The sequence below is a fragment of the Coenobita brevimanus genome, chromosome 84, assembly GCF_032717465.1.
Source record: "Coenobita brevimanus isolate Jiangsu-jjx chromosome 84, ASM3271746v2, whole genome shotgun sequence".
Lineage (NCBI taxonomy): Eukaryota > Metazoa > Arthropoda > Malacostraca > Decapoda > Coenobitidae > Coenobita > Coenobita brevimanus.
Window position 1 is genome coordinate 25,113,911 of NC_137037.1, and position 24,135 is coordinate 25,138,045.

At 45.3% G+C, this 24,135-nt stretch overlaps 2 protein-coding genes across 3 annotated transcripts in view; one reads left to right on the forward strand and one right to left on the reverse strand.

The window, feature by feature from the left end:
• LOC145410222 (GTP-binding protein 10) overlaps window positions 1-24,135 on the reverse strand; it is a 364,639-nt gene that overhangs the window by 234,251 nt on the left and 106,253 nt on the right. The window contains exon 1 of one of the 2 annotated variants that reach the window (XM_080280441.1): window positions 3,952-4,105. The exons of the other annotated variant lie outside the window; for it this stretch is intronic. The gene's annotated coding sequence lies outside the window, so the exon portion shown is untranslated. Of the gene's footprint in view, window positions 1-3,951; window positions 4,106-24,135 lie in introns of those variants that run through there. 2 annotated transcript variants of the gene reach the window in all.
• LOC145410221 (uncharacterized) overlaps window positions 18,404-24,135 on the forward strand; it is a 241,139-nt gene continuing 235,407 nt past the window's right edge. The window contains exons 1-2 of the mRNA XM_080280438.1: window positions 18,404-18,725; window positions 22,234-22,824. Of these exons, the coding sequence (XP_080136564.1) occupies window positions 18,461-18,725; window positions 22,234-22,824 (856 nt within the window). The 5' untranslated portion in view covers window positions 18,404-18,460. The remainder of the gene's footprint in view (window positions 18,726-22,233; window positions 22,825-24,135) is intronic.

Consider the following 24,135-nt stretch of genomic DNA (forward strand, 5'->3'; position numbering starts at 1 on the left):
AGCTGAATATATTGAGAGCAAGAAGCACGTAAAGAGACTAGTGAAAAGCAAAAAGAAGGAGGTAAATGATGATCTAGGAAGAAAAATGAATGCGAACTACTCTGAAAATAGGAAGTTATTCTGGAAAGAGGTGCGGAAATGTAGAAATGAAAGCGGAAAGAAATGTGATGCTGTGAAGGATGTAGGTGGTAGATCATTAGCCCATGGGGATGAAGTAAGGACCACATGGAAAGAATATTTAGAAAACCTGATGAATGGGAATAGAGAAAGCAGAGCAGCCATAAACATGATTGGTTCTGGGGGTGTGCAGAGAAGGAATGCAGTGCCAGGAGACGTGACACTCGTACAGCTGAAGAGCGCTGTGAAGCAGCTGAAAAATGGGAAAGCAGATGGGGTTGATGAGGTGTATGCAGTGATGCTTAAGTGTAGTGGAGAGAGTGTGCTTGTTGGAGATACGTAAGAAGGCATGGATGAGTGAAACTGTGCCAGCAGAGTGGAAAAAGACTGTGACTGTACTCCTGTACAAAAATAAAGGTGAGCAAAGTGAGTGCAAGAATTATTGTGGCATAAGTTTATTGAGTGTGGTAGGGAAGGTATATGGAAGAGTTTATTGAGTGTGGTAGGGAAGGTATATGGAAGAATTATTATGGAGAAAGTAAGAGATATCAGGAGTCCTAGTGAGTGATGAACAGGGTGGCTTTAGGAATGGCAGAGAATGTGTGGATCAAATATTTGCAGAGACAGATAACAGAGAAGGTTTGTGAGAAGGACCATGAGGTGTTTATGGCATTCATGGATCTGGAAACAGCATATGACAAAGTGGACAGAGAAGGATTGTGGAAAGTTCTGCGCGTGTACGGTGTAGATGGTAAGCTGCTAGGTGGCATCAAGAGTTTTTATATGTGTAAGGGTTAATGGGCATCTAAGTGAATGGTTCACAATCCGTGTGGATGTACGACAAGGTTGTGCGATGTCCCCATGGTTATTCAATATATATATGGATGGGGTGATGAGAGAATTAGAAAAATGAGTAATGGAGAGAGGGATGGCGTTGGTAATGAACAGTGATGGATTTGTCGTATGCTGATGATGCACTACTGCTTGCAAGTACGGTACCGGACAAGAACTTGGTAGGCTAGTGCAGAGTTTTGCTGATGACTGTAAGCATTGTGCCTTGTGAGAAAATGTAGAAACGAGTAAAGTGATGGTGATTGAGAGAGAAGGTGACTCCCAGTGTGATGTTACAGTGAATGGAGAGAGACTGGAATTGGTGAGAGAGTTCAAATACCTGGGTACTGTGATAGAAAAGAGAGGAAAATGTGCAAAAGAAGTTGAAAGTAGAGTGACACAAGGAAGAAAAGTAACTGATGCAATAAAGGCATTGAAAAGAACCAGAGGCTTGAGTGTTGCAGCTGCACGAGGCTTACATGAAGGAGTGTTAGTGCCAGCTTCAACATATGGATGTGAGACTATGGTGTGGCATGAAAATGAAAAGTCAAGAGTAAGAGACGTTGGGTCTGGTTAGCACTTGGATGGGTGACCGCCTGGGAACACCAGATGCTGTTGGCATCCCTACGTGTCAAAGTGGGGTTGGTGGAGGATTAGTGCCCCTCCCTGTAAAACAATTAACTCTAAGCCGTTGGCCACCCCGTTTGGGATACATGGCGTCTGGCAATGGATGGATGGAAGAGTAAGAGCAGTGGAGATCGGACTGCTGAGGAATGTATGTGGAGTACAGAGGGTGGATAGGATACGAAATAATGTGATTCGTGAAAGATGTGGAGTGAGGAAGTCGGTGGATACCAGAATCGAGGAGAGTGTGCTGAGATGGTATGGTCATGTGGAGAGAATGGATAAGAATACAGTGGTGAAAAAGGTACAGTATATCTGAGTGAATTTGAAGAAGGGACAAGGGAGGCGAGGTAGATGAAGAAGGTGGAGAGATATGGTGGATGAGTGTGTGAGGAAGAGAGGTTTGGATGTCTGTGAGGCTAAGGAACTGGCACGAGATCAAGCTGGCTGGATGAATGATGTGAGAAGAAGTGCATGATCAGGTATTTGGCACCCCTTTTTAATGTGGCACTGTCTGGATTGACTCAACAGGATAGGTTTATGTGAAGCTACAGTATGTTGTGAATGTTTTTGATGTATCCAATAGAGCCAGGATTCCAGGGGTTTGAATGATGAGTGAATGGAAGCATGGCCCATTGGATTGGGCAAATTTAGGCTATCTGGACATTGCTACTCCTCACCCTGCCCTAGAGTGAGAAAGAAGGTCCAGATGATGATGATGATGATGATAATAAGGATGAACAATTAGAGACGAATTGACCTTGGAGTCGAATCAATCTATAAGTCCAACAGATTGGGTGGCTGCCTGCCATGGTTTGCTTGTAAAAGTGGTGGTTTTATAGTTGATAACTTCAAAACTACACCACTGTGCAACTTTTAAAGCTATGAAAATGATCTATCTTTCTATCTATAGCCCGATGCCCTAATCCCGCAAAGGGTGGCCACGGACAAAACGCCTCCAAGTCCATCTGTCACTCACCATTTGACTACCCTCCCCCCAACTCACCCCCCCTTCCCTCATATACCTCTCAACTCCATCCCTCCACCTCATCCTCGGTCTACCCCTCCCTCTCCCTCCCTCCACCTCACCTACATACACCTTCTTAGTCAGTCTTTCATTCTCCATTCTCTCCACATGTCCAAACCACCTCACTGTATTTCTCCTAATCTTCTCAACCACATCCACATCCACCCCACAATGTTCCTTCACTTCTTCATTCGTCAACCTGTCCCTCCATGTCACTTCACATGCTCCTCTCAAGTAATTCATTTCTACTGCTCTCACTCTCGACTTGTTCCCCTCTTGCAGGGTCCATGCCTCGCTTCCATATGTCAGGGTAGGGATCACAATACTATCATGCAGTGACTTCTTAACTTCCATACTCACCTTGACAATGATAATTATGTTAATGTTTAGAGAAAAAATGTACAGTAACTGTAAATTTTATGCATGGGAGCTCTCCTGCAGTTTCACTTTCTTGCCTCATGGAATTCAGTTATTTGTCCACCAGACCTATCCTAATCCAAAACTGGAGGAAGACTATATAATCTTCAGCCACAGAAAACTTGCAACATAGCTACCATAATGCATAGGATACTGTTCCTTACTTAATGAACTACCAACATTAAATTTGTGCTACAAGGTAGCATTTCATCTATAATTACAGGTAAACATATGCTCTAGGTGCAGCAGAAGCACCTTACTAGATCAGCTTTTCATCATCATCTTTCTGGTTATTTCTTGGGTGGTAAATGATCAATTCACATTAAATCACTGTGTATCTTGTGTTGCTTTTAGCCATGCTCTATTTGCCATGTCAACATAATGGCAGACAAGTTCAACATACATCCTGGTCGACTTTTAGCACCTTTTCCTAACCTTACTTTTTAACCTTACGGTACTTAACTGAACTCAACCTAACATAACCTAGCAGTTTGCATGAAATTATTGTTTAAGCCCCTAACCTCATTTTACTTACCGTATTTATTTTATTTAACCTACTGTAACCAAACCAATCCAACCTATGCTGTATTAACTGAAGTAACTGGTGCTCAAAATTCTTATCATTGGGAGAACTCTCCATTGGAGAGCAGAAAAATAGTGAATTCCTTTAGGGGTTGAAACGATCGTAGAACCACAATTTATCCTGACCTTTCAACTTAACCTAACCTAACAAACAAGATTTGAGCAAGTGTTTGCAAGTACAAACGTCGGTGAGGCACAAGGAGCAAGATGATAACAATGTGTTAACAAAAAGGCAGCAGAAAACACTTGCTTACCACCATGAAAACGGCTAAACAAATACAGAAAACAAACCTGAGTAACATCAACTGAACTGGTCAGCCCCCTCTCTTGCTTAAGGTAAAACGTATATTTACCTAATCATTATGCACGAAACTAGTTTCTGCATCCAGAAACTTTCTCTGCTTAATACATTCGTTCCTTTCAATAACACTTGGGACATTAATGTAAGATACACATAATATGATATCTACAATGCACTGTATTACATTTTGTAGCCTACAAGGTGATATCCATTTGCCTGTTTTACCTAATGCAAGTTCGTTACATAAGATTTCGGTTATGTGTAAGTCTCATTTTACATGAGAAGGTCTTATATCACTGTTTTACCCATCAACTGCACTACCATAATAAATTATTTTGGAATTTTTGTTTAGTAGCAACAACAAATGCTGTGTCGGTCTTGGTCTTGGTGTTGATTGAAGGGCTGGACCCGACGTGTAGTCAGATGTAGCCCTAACGGTGGTTCAGGTGTAGCAGAACTCTTTAATCATAGGCGGCGAAGTTGCCCCGATCTGCGAAGGAAGACACAGACATGGCGTATAACTGAGTGGCGTAGGTGCCGATCTAGGCCCACCCCACCAAGAAGGATGGGGAGGGTGAAGTCCAGGATACCGAGGGTTGCAAGGCGCTCCCTCAGGGCGGTGCGGATGGAGTAGAAGCGTGGGCAATGCAGCAGAAAGTGGGCTACAGTTTCCTCTTGATTCACACACCACTGGCAGTAGGGATCTGGGTGCAGTCGCAGCCGATGCAGATGTGATGCCAGTCCAACATGTCCAATACGCAGGCGGGTGATAGCGACGTCCAGGATCCGGGAGACAGAGCGTACCCAAGGTTGGTCCGATGAGTCAGAGCGATATAAGCCCAGTGCTGTTGTGGGGAGGGAGGCGTAGAGATCAGCATTCCATGCCTGACTACACCTCGTGGCTAAGAGGCGACGGTGAGTAATGGCTGGCAAGGGGTAGGGCTCCACATCAGGAAAAGTCAAGGCCATCCGAGCTGCTGCATCCACCACATCATTGCCCCTGATGCCCACATGGGAGGGAATCCATTGCAGACGTACCTTCCAGCCTCCCTGCAGCAGCTGAGCAAGGTCATCCTGGATTTCATAAACCAGATGACGTATGGAGCAGGGTTTAGGAGAAGCGATGAGATGAAGGGCCGCTCTGCAGTCAGTGTAGATGACCACCGGCCGAGGAGAGGAATGAGACATCAAAAAACGCAGGGCCCTCAAGACTGCGAAGAGTTCAGCAGTGACTACATCATGGGCATCCCCTAAGCGCCATGTCTGGCAGATGGAGTAGTCCTCTACGAAGATGGCAGCTGCAGTTGCTGCAGGGGTGGAGGAGCGGGAGCCGTCGGTAAAGAGAGCCATGAACCCTAGATAGGTGGAGCCAGCCATCTGCAGGAAAATGAGAGGGGCCAGGTGGCCATCCTGTGATTTACAAAAGGGCTCTGGGAGGTCTACAGACACAGGTGAGGACAGGTCCCTCCACGGGGGCACAGGAGATACTGATCGGACAGGGTGGCGAGCTGGTGGAGGAAGTCCCAGAGTGTGGTAAGCGTGGAGAGCACGCACCAAGAGGGGCCGTCGAGACCTGATGGGCCACAATGGATGAGATGTCGAGACCCCTGCTGTCGTAAAGAGCTCCGGGAGTGGGTGGTCATCGGGCAAGCGCTGGATAGTAAAGTAGCGGCGACAAGTCAACTTCATCCTGGTATGATGGAGGGGGGGAACACCTGCCTCAGCCTGCAGAGACAATGTGGGTGAGGAGCAGAAAGCACCCAGCGCAATCCGGAGAGCGGTCGTCTGAATAGTGTCCAGCCGTTGTAGTTGTGTAGGAGATGCTGAGCCATATACCGAACAGCCATAGTTGATCTTCCCCAAGATGGCTGATCGATAGTACGCCAACAAAAGGTCCCTGCTTGCCCCCCAGCGGGATCCAGCAATACTCTTCATGATGTCAAGTCGTTTTGCACAAGATGACCGTAAGTATTCTATGTGACTGTGCCAAGTGAGGATGGGCCCATCCAACCGGAGACCAAGCAGCACATGCTCCCGAACAACAGGGACTGAGGTTGAGTCCAGAGAAATTGCTGGAGATGATGGCAAACGGCGTAGAGTGAAGGGCATCACTGCGCTCTTGTCAGCATTGATGGTAAGGCCCCAGTTCCGGGCCCAAGCCAAAAAAGTGGATGCCGCTGACTGCAGAAACTGCTGCGCCTCCACAAAGGAAGGGCTCTGGGACACGATGGTGATGTCATCTGCGTACACCAGGAGAGTAGCATTACGTATCTGAGGCAGGCTGGACAGCAACACATTGAATAAGAGTGGGCTGAGCACAGACCCTTGCGGAACCCCCCGATGAACAGGATGGGGATCTGACAAGGCCCCACCCACTGACACCACAAAGCTGCGACCAGCAAGGTAATTCGACATCCAAGCCAGGGGTGGGCCCAAGACTCCCAGGCACGACAGGCGGTACAGAATGCCATCGTGTGGGGCTGAATCGAAGGCCCCCTTCAGATCTATAAAGAGGGCAAGCATGTAGAGCCGCTGTCTATAGGTATCATGTACCATATGTTCCAGTTGACATAGGACATCCAAAGCTCCCTGGCCCGGCCGAAAACCACACTGAACCCTGGAGAGCAGGCCACGGGACTCCAGCCACCAAGAGAGCCGACGAGCCACCAGTTTCTCTAACAGCTTCCCCACACAGGACAGAAGAACGATGGGCCGATAAGACGACGTGATGGTGGGGTCCCTGCCTGGCTTTGGGAAAGGCAGCAGCACTGACTCCTTCCATACCTCAGGGAATGTGCCGGTCTGCCAACTGTTGTTGTAAATTGACAGCAAGTGACTGTGTAGGCTGGGCGGCAGATGTAGGAGGAAGTCATTAGCCACCATGTCAGGGCCAACCGCCCTCCTCGGGTGTAGAGAAGCAACGGCATCCCGGAGTTCAATGGCCGTGAACGGGCAATGGAGGTCACTGGCAGGGGAGTTGAGACGCCCCTGTGGATGGCAGAAATAAACTCGGGAGCTGTAGGTAAAGTCGGTGGAACACCCAGCTGTGACGCAAAGAATGACGCCAAGAGCTCGGCCTTGGAGAGGTCATCCAGGAGATCCGCTCCATCACGACACAAGGGATATGAATATGTTGTCGGGCCACCCTTCATGGCCTTCAAAAACCTCCAGGTGCGGGAGCATGTGGTAGAGAAGGAGAGGCTGGAACAAAAAGAGGACCATGCCTTCTGCTTGGCTACCTTGATGGTGCGCTTACATACTGCATCCAGGCGTCGGTAACGATCCCCAAGGGCCCGTGTGGGGTAACGACTCCAGGCTCGCCAGGCCTGGCGGCGGGCTTGCACAGCCGAGGCACAAGCAGCCGACCACCATGGCACCCCCGATCGGCCTATACTACGGCGGGCTGACTGACCGAACACCCTATGTCCAGCCTGCACCAGCATCTGTGAAAAATCCTCAGCCGAGAGGCCCCAACGACCAGGGAAGCTAGCAGACACTGCCTCCTGGAAGGCCGTCCATCTATCGTCGTGAAGCTGCCAGCGAGGACGACTCGCTCGTGATATTCTTGGAGACAATGTCGGGTAGTCACAAAAGACGGGAAGATGGTCACTGCCCATGTACGGTCCCACATGGACCATCGGATGATGGAATACTGCGTCACCCAAACCGAGATCCAGTACAGATGCCTGTCCACTGTGAGGAGCAAACCGGGTATGAAGACCTGGAGGCGTAAGAAGGCTAAACCTGTGAGACTCAAGGAGCACCTGGAATAGAGAGGAACCTGTGGTATTGGGGGCTCCAGCCAAGGCGGGGTCCCAGTGGTGGTGACGGGCGTTGAAATCCCCCATGATGAAGGCAGGGGCTGGCAACTGGTCAAAGTAGTGGAGGAGCTCCTCTCTGGACACATCCTGGCAGGGGTTGTAACAAAGGAGGGTTGAAGCCCAACCATCCGTGAGGGCCACCCTGACAGCCAGGACCTCCAATCGTCCCCCAGGATACGAGGTGAGGGCGAGACGCACACTCTGGGTGTCCTCCCGCACTGCCAACAACAGGCCCCCGCCCCTTCCCTGAGGACGGTCACACCTGTATGTCAAAAAACCCCCCAGTTGGAGCCGCAGGTGAGGGTGCAGCCAGGTCTCACATACCCCCACAACACATGGCTTCGAATCATGTAAGAGTACTTTAAAATCCTGTGACTTCCGAACAAGGGATCTCGCATTCCAAAACATAATGCTGAGATGTTTCAGGCCTGGCATGAATAGGACAAGAGTAGGGACAATACCTTGGGCCAGAGGCGGGAGCAGATGTCAAGGAATGGTAGTCCGTGGCGATAAAGTTGCAGGGCCTCAGAGACAAGATCAAAAAAGCCTTGGCCAGGTCCTGAGGGAGGAGGGCAGTCCGAGGAGGGTGAACAATTGCTGGAGGTGGGGTCAGATACTCGCACTGGATGGGCACGCACTGAAGGGGCTGTAGGTCGATCACACTGTCGTAGACGTGGGTCAGGAGAGCTAGGCAGGGCAGGAACATCCCCGACACCCTCAGCAAGGACCGCATTCGGTCCAGAAGGAGCACTAGGTGGAGGGCGGTGAGGGGCACGGGGATGGAGGCGGCCCGGACGTGGAAGGACGGGCCTCATGGATTATAACAGCAGCAGGGGAGGCAGGGTTGGTCGACACCTCCACTGACGATACATCCTGGAGGGAACAGTCATCACTCAAGTCCTCCAGCACAGCGAAGCGGTTGCGGCCAACAACACTGTCTGCAAAACTCACACCCTTCCTCACCTGAGACACCTTGGGAGACGACTTGGGCAATGCTGAAGGGGGACGGACCAAGGGCTGGAGAGCACGCAACCGTCTATTGACCTCCTGGGCTGGCGTCACACCCTGGCGGAGTTCTTCATGGATCTTGAAGGCCTTCTGATATACAGGGCAGAGCTTAGACACCACCCTGTGATCTCCACCACACATGTAGCACCTGGGGCTGCGGTCACAGGGCTGCCCCTCACTGGGTCTGAAAGGGTGGTATCCACTGCACATCGAGCACCTGGTCTTGTTGCGGCAAGTGATCCGCGTGTGTCCATACTGAAGGCAGTTATAGCAACGCAACAAAGCAGGAGTATACATACCTACATTGTAGTAGATGTATCCATACAGCACCTTGGATGGGAGAGGGCCCCGATACACAAGGCGCACCCACTGGGAAAACCGAGGAGCATCTGGGGCAGGAAAACGTACAGGGATCCTAGAGGCCTCTAATAAGCTAGACGACTCGTTGTCAAAAGGCCGGAGGCCGTCTACCAAATCCTCTATGTCAACATCTAGGGAGATTGGCCCAATCTTCCCATAGCTGAGGGCTGCTGCATCATCAGAGGACCGGGCCCTGCGGCACGTGACCTCCCACTCACCGAAGGTTGTCAGGGTCTCCATAGGGCTGGTCAGCTTTGTCAGATCACAATGGCGTAGATGAAGAGAGAGGGAAGACCCATCACCCAGTGGTTTAGTGCCACCCTCTACACAATACTTGGCAAAGGGGGATGAGTTGATGGCGTCAGACAGCCGCCGGGGATTGTTAAAAATCCTGGACCCCTGCACAGACCTAATAATAAAACAGGCCAATCCAGACTCACCCGCATCCTGGACACCCATATTGACAGCTGTGGATGGTGTTGGCTCACCCCTACTAGGGACCACTCTGGTAACAGCTGCTGTTGGCACTGACTCACCGGCACCTTCAGCACTCTGTCGTGCAGCCGCATCCTCACCCAGGACAATCTGCGATGCTGTGGGTGGTGACGACACCCTAAGGGACTTGCCAGAGGTCGCCTTATCCTCCTCCGGGGCAGCCTCGCCTATGGGGCGCTTTCCCGGTGGCCTGAAAGGGTCTGCCTCCGCTACATCCATGGCCGACACCACAGTATCCATAGAAATGGGCTGGATCATACTCCACCTCGCAGCAAGAGGAAGCACTAGCTGCCGAGGAAGAGCTACACACTCAACCCAAATGCTGTGTCAACCCAAGACTAAAAACAAACATTCTTCCGAATCTACCACTTTAAGAGTTCCTCTTTGTTTACAAACAACTGATAATGCGCTTGATGAATAATCTCTCGTCGAGGACAATTTTGAAAAAATAGCGATTATTCCCATAAGATTTAGTAATTCATCAGGGTTTGAGGTAGAAAATAAAATATAAATAATTATTTCCGAAATAAAAAAGGTTATTAGATAAAAAATTTTACTCCTCTTTGCAATATATTATGGTCCATAGGCCAGGAAAGTATATGAATTGTTTTAAAAGACGTTCAGTTCGACTGTCAATGGTAAGTTGGTACAGTGCTGAGACTGAATTTAAAATGACCGATTTGGTAAAAATTCATTTAATTATAGCGGATTTTTGCGTGTTTGAAGGCACCAACAGCTTCGGTCAACAAAACTTACAATAGTACAGGTGGATGCTACGGCAGACTACCCTAAACAGATTGGTCAAATTTTACACGTTGCCCTCATCCGATTTTCGACTTTTCGTTAACATTTTCTAGTAGAATTGGTCATTCTAAGAATCATTTCTTCTATGACATTTCTCTCGCAAATTGATAATAAACGAGTTACACGCGATTTACTTCTGCCAATCACAATCACAGGTAGTTTTTCGTACTTACACCCAACTCACTGACAACAAAAATGGCTAACTCACCTTATACTTTACGCAATTCTAAGCATTTTTTCTTCTATGACACTTCCATCTTAAATCAACCATTGATGAGTTATGCAATTTATTACACTTATTATTTTCTTTGGGAGAGATTTTCCCTGCCGTGGTCGGACAATTGTGTGTGTTCGTTGGTGCGTGTTGTGTGTGTGGATGGATAAAGCGCATGCGTGGCACATGAATCAGCCAATCACAAAGTAGAATTTCAAATGTCCCATGCTAGGGCCCGCAACTTCCGCAAGATTTGAAAGTCAGTTCGTCTCCAACCATGGACTGGGAAGCCTGCAAAACTTATTACTTCACTGCTATTTCACAGTTCTACCAGCAAGAAGATAAAACTGTTGCCTTTGTGCGATCGCATGGTGTTTTACCATCAACAGGAACAAAGTACCGGTACCCAAATCAAGGCAAAAGTCTCATTTTACGTGAGGATCAGAAAGTGTTGCACTGTCGCCTGTCCCAGTTGCCGTTACAGCTACAGACGACTCTTCAGAAGCAGGCGTGGAACTGTAAAATGCTAGGTAAATGCATTATTTCTTATTTACACCCAGTTAGGTTAGGTTAGATGAGGTTTGGTTAATGTCATGGGGGTCTGGGGGGTGAAGCCCCCAGTTAGGAAGCACGGCCAGGGTTGGGGGTCTGGGGCGAAGCCCCCAGTTAGGAAACACGAACTCCGTAAGAAGCTTTAAATTATTTTCTTCCGAAGGATTTTAGTGTTTTTCGTTTGATTTTGATAACAGTTCCAGTAGGAAATCACTCGCTTTTGCGTTTTTCCCCCACCCAACACCCCGGTTTCCCACAGGTCCCCCAGTATTCTTGGGGGGAGGGGGAAGAACCGCAAAAAAATACGATTCATGTGATAACAGGCATCCAACCTGAGTGTTTTCTGTTGTTTTTGATGTGATTTTTGTTGATTTGGACCAGTCCTTTCCACCGGAAGTCGCTAGTGGCGTTCAACAAAAACTAGCGACTTGTGATAGAAACGAAGGTCAAAATCGATCGAATCACACCAAAAACAACAGGAAACACTCAGGTTGGATGAAAAAATCGGATGAGGGCAACGTGTAAAAATTGACCAACAGATTTATGTATGATGACACTGGAAGGTTTGAATAACCATGATAGAATTAAAATAACAAATTATAATTAGAAACGCCCGTCAGCAGTGTATTTTTCTAGACCATTTTGCGTAAAGCATCGTATATCTGTTTTGTCAGATGCCTTAATCAGTTCTGGGGCAAATCGCTGTCAAAACAATAAGAAGACTATTCGCCGTAACAACAATAACAAGACAGATACTGCCTAGAACCGGTCATCGTCAGACGTGTTCCTCCTGGCCGCGTTGTCAACTGTCTTACTCTCAGGTGTTCAACACATCTCAGCCATACTATCACAATCAGCTTGCTTTGGTCATCTTGCAGTAAAACTGCAGTGTCCCAGTGTAATATCAAAGTAAGTGTATCGGCCAGGTGTTTGGTCTGGTATGGAATCTTCCATGACCAGCCTTGCCACTCAGGACATCAATATGGACCTCGTCTCTGCTGCTAGGGAGGTCACTGCCCGGTAAATATCGGTTTTCTGCCCATACTCCTTTTTCCCACGAAACTTAGGTTTTTCTAATGGATTTTGATGTGAATCATTCGATTTTGAGCATCATTTCCATTGGAAATAACCATATTTTGAGATATGACCCCCCCCCCATCCTCCTGCAATAATGGGGGATCTTTGGGGAATCAGGGGTTTCTGAGAGGGAAGAAACACAGAAAATGGTCATTTCCAACTGAAATGAAGCTGAAAATCAAATGAATCATACCAAAATCCATCAGAAAAACCTAGGTTTTGTGGGTAAAATACAAAGCTCAAACTTATCCTAACCTAAAACCTAACCTAGCCTAACCTAAAACCTAACCTAGCCTAACCTAAAACCTAACCTAACCTAACTGGTAAATTTTTACAGGTGGACAATACACCCCCAGGTAGTGCAATATATTTTTTTGGCAGTTTTTGATGCGATTCGAATGTTTCTGACCTTCATTTTTGTTGGAAATGACCCTCACCGAACACAATAAAACTAACCAAACCAAACCCAACATACCTAACCTATCTTACGAGAGTAATAATCAATTTCCGAATGGGGTAATGGGGGTTATTTGTGATCCTTAGGGTCTATACTATACGATAATGGTGCTAAAATTCCAAAACTGCATATTGTCTATCTATCTATCTATCTATTGCCAGATGCCATAATCCCGTAAGGGGTGGCCCACTTGTAAAATAATACCACCCAACCTAACCTAACCTAACCTATTCCAACTCAACCCAACCTAACTGAAGGTAACCTATTATTCAAACCTTACATCTTCTTACCTTACTTGTCAGATAGGGACACTGAACATCTATCTATCTATCTATAGCCCGACGCCCTAATCCCGCAAAGGGTGGCCACAGACAAAACGCCTCCAAGTCGCTTTGTCACCCACCATTTGACTACCCTCCCCCTAACTCACACCCCCCTCCCTCATATACCTCTCAACTCCATCCCTCCACCTCATCCTCGGTCTACCTCTCCCTCTCCCTCCCTCCACTTCACCTACATACACCTTCTTAGTCAGTCTTTCATTCTCCATTCTCTCCACATGTCCAAACCACCTCACTGTATTTCTCCTAATCTTCTCAACCACATCCATCCACCCCACAACGTTCCTTCACTTCTTCATTCGTCAACCTGTCCCTCCATGTCACTCGACACGCTTCTATCAGGTAACTCATTTCTACTGCTCTCACTCTTGACTTGTTCCCTCTTGCAAGGTCCACGCCTCGCTTCCATACGTCAGGGTAGGGATCACAATACTATCATGCAGTGACTTCGTAACTTCCATACTCACCTCCCTATTTCTCATCACTGCTTTCAGTGAACCAACAACCCTCCTTCCCTGCTGTACCCTTTCACACACTTCATCCCCCAAAGTTCCATCCTCACTCATCACATTACCCAAGTACTTGAATGCACTCACACACTCCATTTCCTCACCATTCAACCTCACTGTACCTTCTGTGACTTCATTCCTCTCAAACACCATAACTTTACTCATGTTTACATTAACTTTCAGCTTCCTCCTCCTACACACTGTCCCGAATTCATTCACCAAACCTTGCAACTTCCATTCATCTTCACTCAACAATACTGTATCATCAGAAACAGCAACACCGGAAGCTTCCAAATCTCACCCTCATTCATTAGAGCCACCCCCACATCCACTGCCCTACCCTGCACCTCCTTTACAACCCCATCCATATATATATTAAACAGCCATGGAGACATCACACAACCCTGTTTCAGTCCCACTTTGAGATCAAAGAACTCACTCAGCTGACCATCCACTCGCACTGTAGCCCTAGCTCCTTCGTACATACTCTTCACAGCATTCAACAATTTCCCATCCACTCCATATATTCTTAATGCCTTCCACATACCTTGCCTATCTATTCTGTCATATGCTTTCTCCAAGTCCGTGAAGGCAGCATACACTTTCTTTCCCTTTTCTAGATACTTCTCCACTAAACATCTTAGAACAAATATCTGATCTACACACCCTTTTCCCTTCCTAACTCCCCCTTGTTCTTCTCCAACTAGCTCCTCTGTCATATGCCTAACCCTATCAATGAGTATTCTACCATATATTTTACCAGTCACACTAAGAAGGCAAATACCCCCATGGTTACCACATACTTTCCTCTCCCCTTTTCCTTTATGTAAAGGAACAATTATACCTGATTTCCAGTCCTCTGGAACCCTTCCCTTTTCCCAAGCCAGTCTACACAACTTCCATATGCATTCCACAACTATCTCACCTCCATACCTCAGCATTTCACCACACACTCCATCAATTCCTGGGGCCTTCCCCAACTTGATCTTCTTCATTGCTTCCACTACTTCTGTCCTACTGATCTTTTCCTCCCTCCTCTCATCTCTCCTTCTCCCAGCCATTCCCCAACCATGTAGGGGCAAAACACTGTGGGACCTAAGAAATTCAATGCCTGAATCATTGTTTTCAATACACCTTTGAAAAATGCAGCCGGGAACCGAGAGACACCTGCTGCACTGGACCGCCATTTCTACTCTGATTCTGAAATGAAAGCGGGAGGTAGTGGAGGGAGCAGCACAAACGCTGATTGGCTGTAGGTGATCTGGTGACGGCTGTGATTGGCTCGCTTCTCACCGGCGTCGAGAGCTCAGTTTGAACTGAATTTCGTTGAGCTAGCAAGTCATTCTAGCTGGGTTGGAAGGCCGAGGGTGGGATGAAGACATCCAGATATTATTATATCTTCCCTAAAACCAGTTTGTGACGGAAGTGTATAAGGAAAATGTTGATGAACTTGAAGAGATGATTGTGTAGAACATAATAAAATTCACGGGAATGATTATGGGCTGAAAACTGATATTATCCCACTGTCTCTGGTAAGAGGGTGAGGACAGCCTCTGCCGCTAGTGATGAGGGTGGTGCCCCGGGAAAGTGGATACAGCCTTCCTCCCCAGACGGCAGTGTCACTGGCGAAGCAAGGAGCCTCATCGACATAGCAAGGTCGGATGAGGAATTTGAAAGGAATTTGAGTGTAAAGTAGAAGGAATGTAAGAAAATGTTCTGGAAAGAGATAAAGAGAGTCAGACAGAGTGGCAATGAAGCTAGTAAGGGAGTGAAAGATAAAAATGGTAGATTATTAGTTGAGGTGGGAGAAAAAGTGAGCAGATGGAGAGAACACTTTAAGGAATTGTTAAACATGGAGAATGAAAGTAATGTGAGTATAAGTGGCTGGGGAATGGCTAGGAGAAGGAGGGAGTTGAGAAGACAGGAAGGAATCGGTAGGATGGAAGTTGTGGAAGCATTAATGAAAGTCAAATTGGGGAAAGCCCCAGGAATTGATGGAGTGTGTGGTGAAATGCTGAAGCATGGGGGAGAGATAGTAGTAGAATGGATGTGGAAGATATGCAGATTGGTGTGGGAGGAAGGTAAAGTCCCAGATGATTGGAAGTCAGGTATAATTATTCCTTTGTACAAAGGGAAAGGGGAGTGTGGTAATCATAGGGGCATTTGTCTTCTTAATGTAATAGGAAAAGTATGCGGTAGGATACTTATTGACAGAGTTAGGGAAATAACAGAAGAATTAGTTCGAGAAGAACATGGAGGTTTTAGGAAGGGAAGAGGTTGGGTAGATCAGATATTCATTCGTAGATCTTTAATGGAAAAGTGTCTAGAGAAAGGAAAGAAGTTGTATGCAGCCTTCATGGATTTGGAGAAAGCATATGACAGGGTGGATAGACAAGGATTGTGGAAAGTATTAAGAATATATGGAGTAGATGGGAAGTTGTTGAATGCTGTGAAGAGTATGTATGAGGGTGCTAAGGCCGCAGTGCGTGTGGATAATGAACTGAGTGAGTTTTTCTGTTGGAAGGTTAGGTTGAAACAGGGATGTGTCATGTCTCCATGGTTGTTCAATCTGTATATGGATGGGGCTATAAAAGAGATACGAGGTAGGGCAGTGGATGTTGGAGTGGCCCTAATGAGAGAGGGCAGTGTTTGGAAACTCCCTGTACAGTTGTTTGCAGATGATACTGTGTTGTTAAGTGGAGACGAAGGGAAGCTGCAAGGCTTGGTGGATGAGTTTGGGTGAGTGTGTAAGAAACGGAATTTAAAAGTTAATGTAGGGAAGAGTAAAGTTATGGTCTTTGAGAGAGGTGAAGTCAGTGAATGTACAGTGAGGTTGGATGATGAGGAAATGGAAAATGTGAGTATGTTTAAGTACTTGAGTAGTGTGATGAGTAAGGATGGAAGTTTGGAGGGTGAAGTGCTGGAAAGGGTACAACAAGGAAGGAAGGTTGCTGGTTCCTTGAAGGCAGTGATAAGTAACAGGGAAGTGAGCATGGAAGTGAAGAAGTTATTCCTTGACTGTATTGTGATACCAACTCTGACATATCGAAGTGAAGGTTGGACGTTGTTGGAGGGACACAAGTCAAGAGTGAGAGCAGTGGAAATGAGTTATTTGAGAGGAGCCTGTGGAGTCACATGGAGAGACGGACTGACAAATGAGGATGTGAAGGAGCATTGTGGTGTGGAAGTGGTTGTGATAGGAAGCAATATGAGAAACACACTGGGGTGGTTTGGCCATGTGGAGAGGGTGGAGAGTGAGAGACTGACAAGGAGAGTGTATGTGAGTGAGGTGGAGGGGGAGAGAGGGAGGGGAAGACCAAGGATGAGATGGAGTGGAGAGGTATGTGAGAGAGGGGTGTGTGAATTGGGAGCAAGGCAGTGAAATGGCGGGGGACAGGGCGACGTGTAGGTGATTTGTTTGTGGCTACCCCATATAAGTGATTAAGGCGTCTGGCAGTAGATAGATAGATAGATATCCACAGCCATGGTGTATTCTCCCTGAGAATGTTTTCTTTTCACTAACATGTGAGGCTTGTTTTCACATCTGGTATTCTCATCAATTGAGAAATCTCTCTAACACCTTCTCCTAACCGATTGATTTTGTTTATTACCCCTTACTGTGTGCCTGTGCATTGCAGAAAACCTTCTAACATTTCCTTTTTATGCATAAATAATGTACATAGGATATTAACCATCCATTTTCAAAAATAAATCACTTAACAAGCGGTGTTAGGGAGCTTCCTTAACTGGCGAGAATATGAGCCTAAATCTGAAGGTGGCTTCACATCCATGGAAAAAAATCTTGAGTTAAATCATAAGCATTAAGATTATGTGGTCAGTTATCAAGTTCAGCATGATCACTGGCTCACTGCTTTTGACCAGCTGATGCCCACTTAGTGTACCACTGGTAGGTGAATAACATATTCTGGCTTTTGTCTCAGCTCAAATGCCGGAGAATTCTCGAATGCAGTATATGACTACCATAGACTGAAGTTTGTAAGTACAGGATTTCAGTTAAGTGTGTTCTATAATAATGGTTATACTGGTGTTATTCTTGGGCTTGGGAGTAGTGAACCACTCTGTAGAATTTCATTGGCATTATATCCAAGATTCTCAAAAGTAAGCAGACCTTAATTTTGTTTCACTGCTCTTGAAAAGAATGTTTTTCAGAATTTTAGCCATATGTTCATTTTTTCTGTATAATGTACGGGGTTATTTGACTGTTTCTGTTGTTTTTCCACCTGCTTTGACTTTTTAAATTGTATTGACTCATTCACCTTAGAATTTTATGGCATTAACCATAATGAAATGGAAAGATGATGCTTAATTTTTATTATAGTATTTTCTGTTGCCAGTACTGTTATAACAGATATCCACTGGAGGGAAACCCCTCAAACACAGAAGGTTAACAACAGTTTTCATTATTTTGTACCTGTGTAGCTACAGTTTTAAAATAAGTTTAGTGGGTTCATGAACAGACTAACCTGGATTCAAGATAACTTTGTTCACTCAGTGTTACTTTTCATTCAGAGTATCTCTGGTATTTGCTTATACTGTATAGATATTACCTTCAGTAGGTGGATGAGACAAGACATCTCTTTTAAGCTGCAGTATTATTATTACCCAATTGTATGTAGTAAGAATAACATTTCATAGAACTTTCTGTGTGTGTGTGTGTGTGTGTGTGTGTGTGTGTGTGTGTGTGTGTGTGTTTGCCTTGTATTTAATACTCAATCCCAGATTTAATTTAAATAGATTTAATTAAAAAAAAAAATGTATTACATATTTTTTTCCCCTGTAGGAAGCCTTGGATTATGTGGCATAGAAGATGTGGGAAACCTCTTTATCTTCAGCTGGACTGGCACTCATGGCATCTTGACTGAAAAAAGAACAACTGTTTCATCATTTCCTCGACAAACCAGAATGGAGAGAAATAAAAACTCCATCTGCTACATGAGCCTGGCAGATGCCTTCATGACTCGCTTGAAGAAGGAGACAGAATTAAGGACCAGAAGTCGAATGCTGAAGGGTGTGAATGTGGAAGTGTTGCCAGTTACCATGGACAGGCATGACTTTATGTATGATTACCTCACAAATCTCTACAACAAAAAGAAGGGCACATTCAATAAGCCAAAGATATTTGCCAAGGCAACAATATATGAATGTGAAAGAAGTAATCCTTGCAAAGGTAGTGATATTATTTTAAGTTACTAACATGAGTACATATGGCTAGACCCCTTTATAGCATCCCCTGGGAAGACTTCTAGGCTGGTGAATTATTTACAGCACCCCTACGTGTCAAGTGGGGTTGGTGGAGGATTAGTGCCCCTCCCTGTAAAACAATTAACTCTAAGCCCTTGGCCACCCCGTTTGGGATACATGGCGTCTGGCAATGAATGAATGAAAAAAAATGAACTTAGAATAGGATAGCATATCTTAGTAAGACTTAAAATTACCATTTCAGATTTATCTAGCTCTGAATTGTAGTTGGTAATTTCCGGTTACACTACACTTGTGAATTAACCCTTCAGTTTTGTTATGCATGGCCCTACGCAAAGACGGAGAGAAAGAGATTTTTTTTTTTTTTTTTTTCTCACCAGATGATGCCCTGGATGTTTATCTTCAAGTTTATAATAAACGAAAACTAAAAAAAAATAAAATCTTAATTTTTTGCACACCATGGGGTGGGATAAAAAAAGGTAATTGTGCAATCCATGGGTTTAATACACCCTTAAGATGAACTGGATAAGAAAAACCCTTTTTTTATGAGGGCATAAGACTGTTACTTTCCTCTATCACTCACAGGAAACTTTGCTGGTGATTCAACCAAGACACAAAAGCATCCAGTGTGTATGTTTCCTTTGTGTTTGAGGCAGTTGCCACTATCACACCTTGAGGACAGTGATGTGTTTTTTATTTTCTTCTTAACTCTGGATGGTTTTATACTCCTGAAGTGAAGGGGTTAGACTAACTCATTAATTGTAATTATGTGCTGGGAGGGGGTTGGTGATAGCCAATACCCTCTTCAGGCATAAAATGATCCACAGGTATACATGGCGAGTGATGAGAAGGGTGGGTGGTGAACTGAATGAAAGGAAGGCAATGATTGATTATGTGTGTGTGGATGAAAGGATGCGAAGATGTGTAATGGATGCAAGAGTTTATAGAGGTTGGGGGAGTGGATTTTCTGACCACTACTTGGTGGTGGCCAGAATTAGAATTCAAGTAAGATGGAGGAATAGAAGAAGGGAAAGACGAGAGGAAGGAGTAGTTGCAAGGAGAGTGGAAAGGTTACAAGAGGATGAGAAAAAGGCAGAGTATAAGAGAGAAGTGGAGGAACGATTGGGCAAATATGAATTGGAGCAGATGGGAGATGTGGAAGGTGTGTGTAGGATATTTACAGAAGAAATATGTGCAGCATGTGATGTGGTGTGTGGAAGGAAGAGAAGACGGAGGGGGGTGCAAGGAACGGCGTGGTGGACTGAAGAGGTGAAACAGGCTGTGGCACAAAAGAAGAAAGCATACAATGAATGGATGAGAAACAGGGGCATGGAAGAAGTTGAGAGGCGGAAGAGAGAGTTATATGTAGAAGGAAAGAGAGAGGTGAAAAGATTAGTAAGAGAGAGTAAGAAGAGAGTGGATGAGGAATTTGGAAGGAATTTGAGTGTAAAGTGGAGGGACTGTAAGAAAATGTTCTGGAGAGAAGTGAAAAGAGTAAGACAGGGTGGAAGTGAAGTTAGCAGGGGAGTGAAAGATAAAAATGGTAGATTACTAGTGGAGAAGGGAGAAAAAGTGAGCAGATGGAGAGAACACTTTAAGGAATTGTTGAACATAGAGGATGGAAGTAATGCGAGTATAAGTGGCTGGGGAATGGCTGGGAGAAGGAGGGAGGCGAGAAGACAGGAAGAAATCAGCAGGATAGAAGTTGTGGAAGCAGTGAAGAAAGTTAAATCGGGGAAAGCCCCAGGAATTGATGGAGTGTGTGGTGAAATGCTGAAGCATGGGGGAGAGATAGTAGTAGAATGGATGTGGAAGATGTGCAGATTGGCCTGGGAGGAAGGTAGAGTCCCGGAGGATTGGAAGTCAGGTATAATTATTCCCTTGTACAAAGGAAAAGGGGAAAAAGAAGTGTGTGGTAGTCATAGGGGCATTTGTCTTTTCAGTGTAATAGGCAAAGTGTATGTAGGATACTTATTGACGGAGTTAGAGAAAGAACAGGGAAATTAGTTGGAGAAGAACAGGGAGGCTTTAGGAAGGGAAGAGGTTGTGTAGATCAGATATTCATTCTTAGATCTTTAGTGGAAAAGTTTCTAGAGAAGGGAAAGAAGTTGTATGCGGCTTTCATGGATTTGGAGAAAGCATATGACAGGGTGGATAGACAAGGATTGTGGAAAGTGTTAAGAATATATGGAGTAGATGGGAAGTTGTTGAATGCTGTGAAGAGTATGTACGATGGTGCGAAGGCTGCAGTGCGTGTGGATGGTGAACTAAGTGAATTTTTCTCTTTGAAAGTTGGGTTGAAACAGGGACGTGTCATGTCTCCATGGTTGGTCAATCTGTACATGGATGGGGTAATAAAAGAGGTACAAGGTAGGGTAGTGGATGTTGGATTGGCCCTGGTGAGAGAGGATAGTGTTTGGAGACTCCCTGTACTGTTGTTTGCAGATGATTCTGTGTTGTTGAGTGAAGACGAAGGGGAGCTGCAAGGCTTGGTGGATGAGTTTGGGAGAGTGTGTAAGAAACGGAATCTAAAGGTGAATGTAGGGAAGAGTAAAGTGATGGTCTTTGAGAGAGGTGAAGTCAGTGAATGTACAGCGAGGTTGGATGGTGAGGAATTGGAAAATATGAGTACGTTTAAGTACTTGGGTAGTGTGATGAGTAAGGATGGAGGTTTGGAGGGTGAATTGCTTGAAAGGGTACAGCAGGGAAGAAAGGTTGCTGGTTCTTTGAAAGCAGTGATAAGAAACAGGGAAGTGAGCATGGAAGTGAAAAAGTTACTACATGACAGTATTGTGATACCAACTCTAACGTACGGAAGCGAAGCTTGGACGTTGTTGGAAGGACACAAGTCAAGAGTGAGGGCAGTGGAAATGAGTTACTTAAGAGGAGCCTGTGGAGTTACATGGTGAGACAGGCTGACGAATGAGGATATGAAGGAGCGTTATGGTGTGGATGTGGATGTGATAGGAAGCGTTATGAGGAACACACTGAGGTGGTTTGGCCATGTTGAGAGGATGGAGGGTGAAAGACTGACGAAGAGAGTGTATGTGAGTGAGGTGGAGGGGGGAAGAGGGAGGGGGAGACCGAGGATGAGATGGAGGGATGGGGTGGAGAGGTATATGAGAGAGAGGGGTGTGAGTTGGGAGCAGGGCAGTGAAAAGGCGGGGGATAGGGCGACTTGGAGGTGATTTGTTTGTGGCCACCCCAAACGGGATTGAGGCGTCTGGCAATAGATAGATAGATAGATGTCTTTCATTTCAAATTTGCTACCATTAGATGAATTTATATAATGTAGGAAAAACTTTTTAGTCTGTGAGGTTAGAGATAAACTTTTGTAGCCACTTCTCTGCTATAGGCCATCCCCAGGGTAACTAAAAATTGTTTGTTGGTACTACAGGTTGATCAAACTGAAACCTACATCTCATACTGTGGGGTTAAGAGTGACCTGATAATAATATATCTCCAATCACCTGCAGGCAACTCAACTGGTGACCCAACCAAGACACGAGCCAATGGATGTAGTGCATATGTATCCTTTGTGTTTGAGGAGGGCGCCACCATCACAGCATGCGTTATCCGCTCTCGCCTTCTGCACACCGGTCATGATCCCACCAACCGGGATGAGTCCAAGATTAGTCGTATTGATGCCTCACTCAGGTTTATGATTGAAATGCATATTAACAATGGCATGAAAATTAGCAAAATCATGACTGAAATTGCCAAATGGAATAAGCTGCATAAAAACACAGACCACCACAACCGCCGCTACTTCCCCACACGGCAAGACATCCAACAACTAGCCATGTCCATGAAGAAACCAATCAAACCTTTGTCGGGCATAAAGTACAAGGTTCCAGGAAAGCCAAGGAAATATGACACATCCAACAAGGATAATGTAACACGGCTGCTTAGGACTGAGTTGCGTGAGAGTTGTGTTTACCACCAGTCCCGCACCACCACTGGACCCAACCCCCGCCCCCTGATTGTAGTAATACAAAATGCTGAAATGCGAGAAATGCTCAAACTACATGGACGCCACTTGATATTTGTGGAGAAGAACTATGAAGGTGAGATGCCTTAGCACTATAAATGGCATGAGGTTCATGAGTATTAACCTCTCTGTTATGAGGACATGGTACCGTGAACCGGGGTGACTTCGTACGATTTTGAAGGTTATTTCATCCTGACACAATTTATTTTGGCCAAAATACTGATGTTAAGTATTACATACGTACGTGAGCCAATAACCTGTAAGTATCTAACAGCCAGATAATCTCAGTATCTCCATCTAGACGTAGTAAAATATTTTATAGGTGTCCGAGGTCACCCCGGACTGGGGAGACTTCGGACTGCCTTGGGGTGACCCCGGACACTCATTAGAAATGCACTGAAATGGGCCCCTAGTAGCTCAGCTGAATGTTTGGACAGTTCTGGGGGGTCTTCGGACACTGCGCGACTTTTAAAAAAATTGCTGAAAAAAATACAAAAAAATACAGAAAAATTACAAGTAAATAGTAGTGATATATAGCAAAAATAGATGAAAAAATAAATTTTCCATTGACTTACAACCCCAGTTTAGTTGATTATACATATACATTATAGGGAGTACATTCCCACGCTATGCGCAGGTTAAAGGCACGATTGTGACTGACTGACCGAACGGTTTAAAGCGTGCCGGCTATTTAAATGCCTAATTAAAGGGAACTTGGAATGGAGGAACAGAAGATAGGGAAGGAAAGAGCTAAAGAGTGAAGGAGCTTGGGAAGGAGAAACAGGAATTAGGAATGGAAGGGGTGAGTAGATGAGGAACAAGAGGAGGGAGTGGAGACGAACTATAAGGATATCATACCGGTACCGTACCATATGGTAACTTAAATAATATGTGTTCTCACATCATATTTCTTAGCAGCAAAAACAAAGATAAGCATGCAGACTGTGTACATCGTACAAAATATGTTTTATTACATATAAAAAAGCAAATTAGATATGCTGTCTGACCTCAACCCTTTAAATATCCATTGTCCGAAGTTACCCCTTTAAATCCCAAAAATGCGTACACATTCACTCATGTCATGTTTACATACATTTAAAATGCAGATTTTAACCCTTTCTCTGTTCCAATCTTCAAGTTAGACGTTAAAGTAAACCTCTAAATGTGTATAAGCGTGCGGTTTGTTATGATTCGTTCACACCAGACCAAGTTTTCCCGTATTCATTTTTTCACCAAAAAATAGCATTGTCTTTATTACAATATATTCACCAGTGGAACATAATATTTTAAAAAGATAATTATACATAACATTTTACAAAACCTATGCAACATTATCCCGTTTAAATATATACGATATCTTTCTTCGTTTAGCAGCTGCGTAGCATTT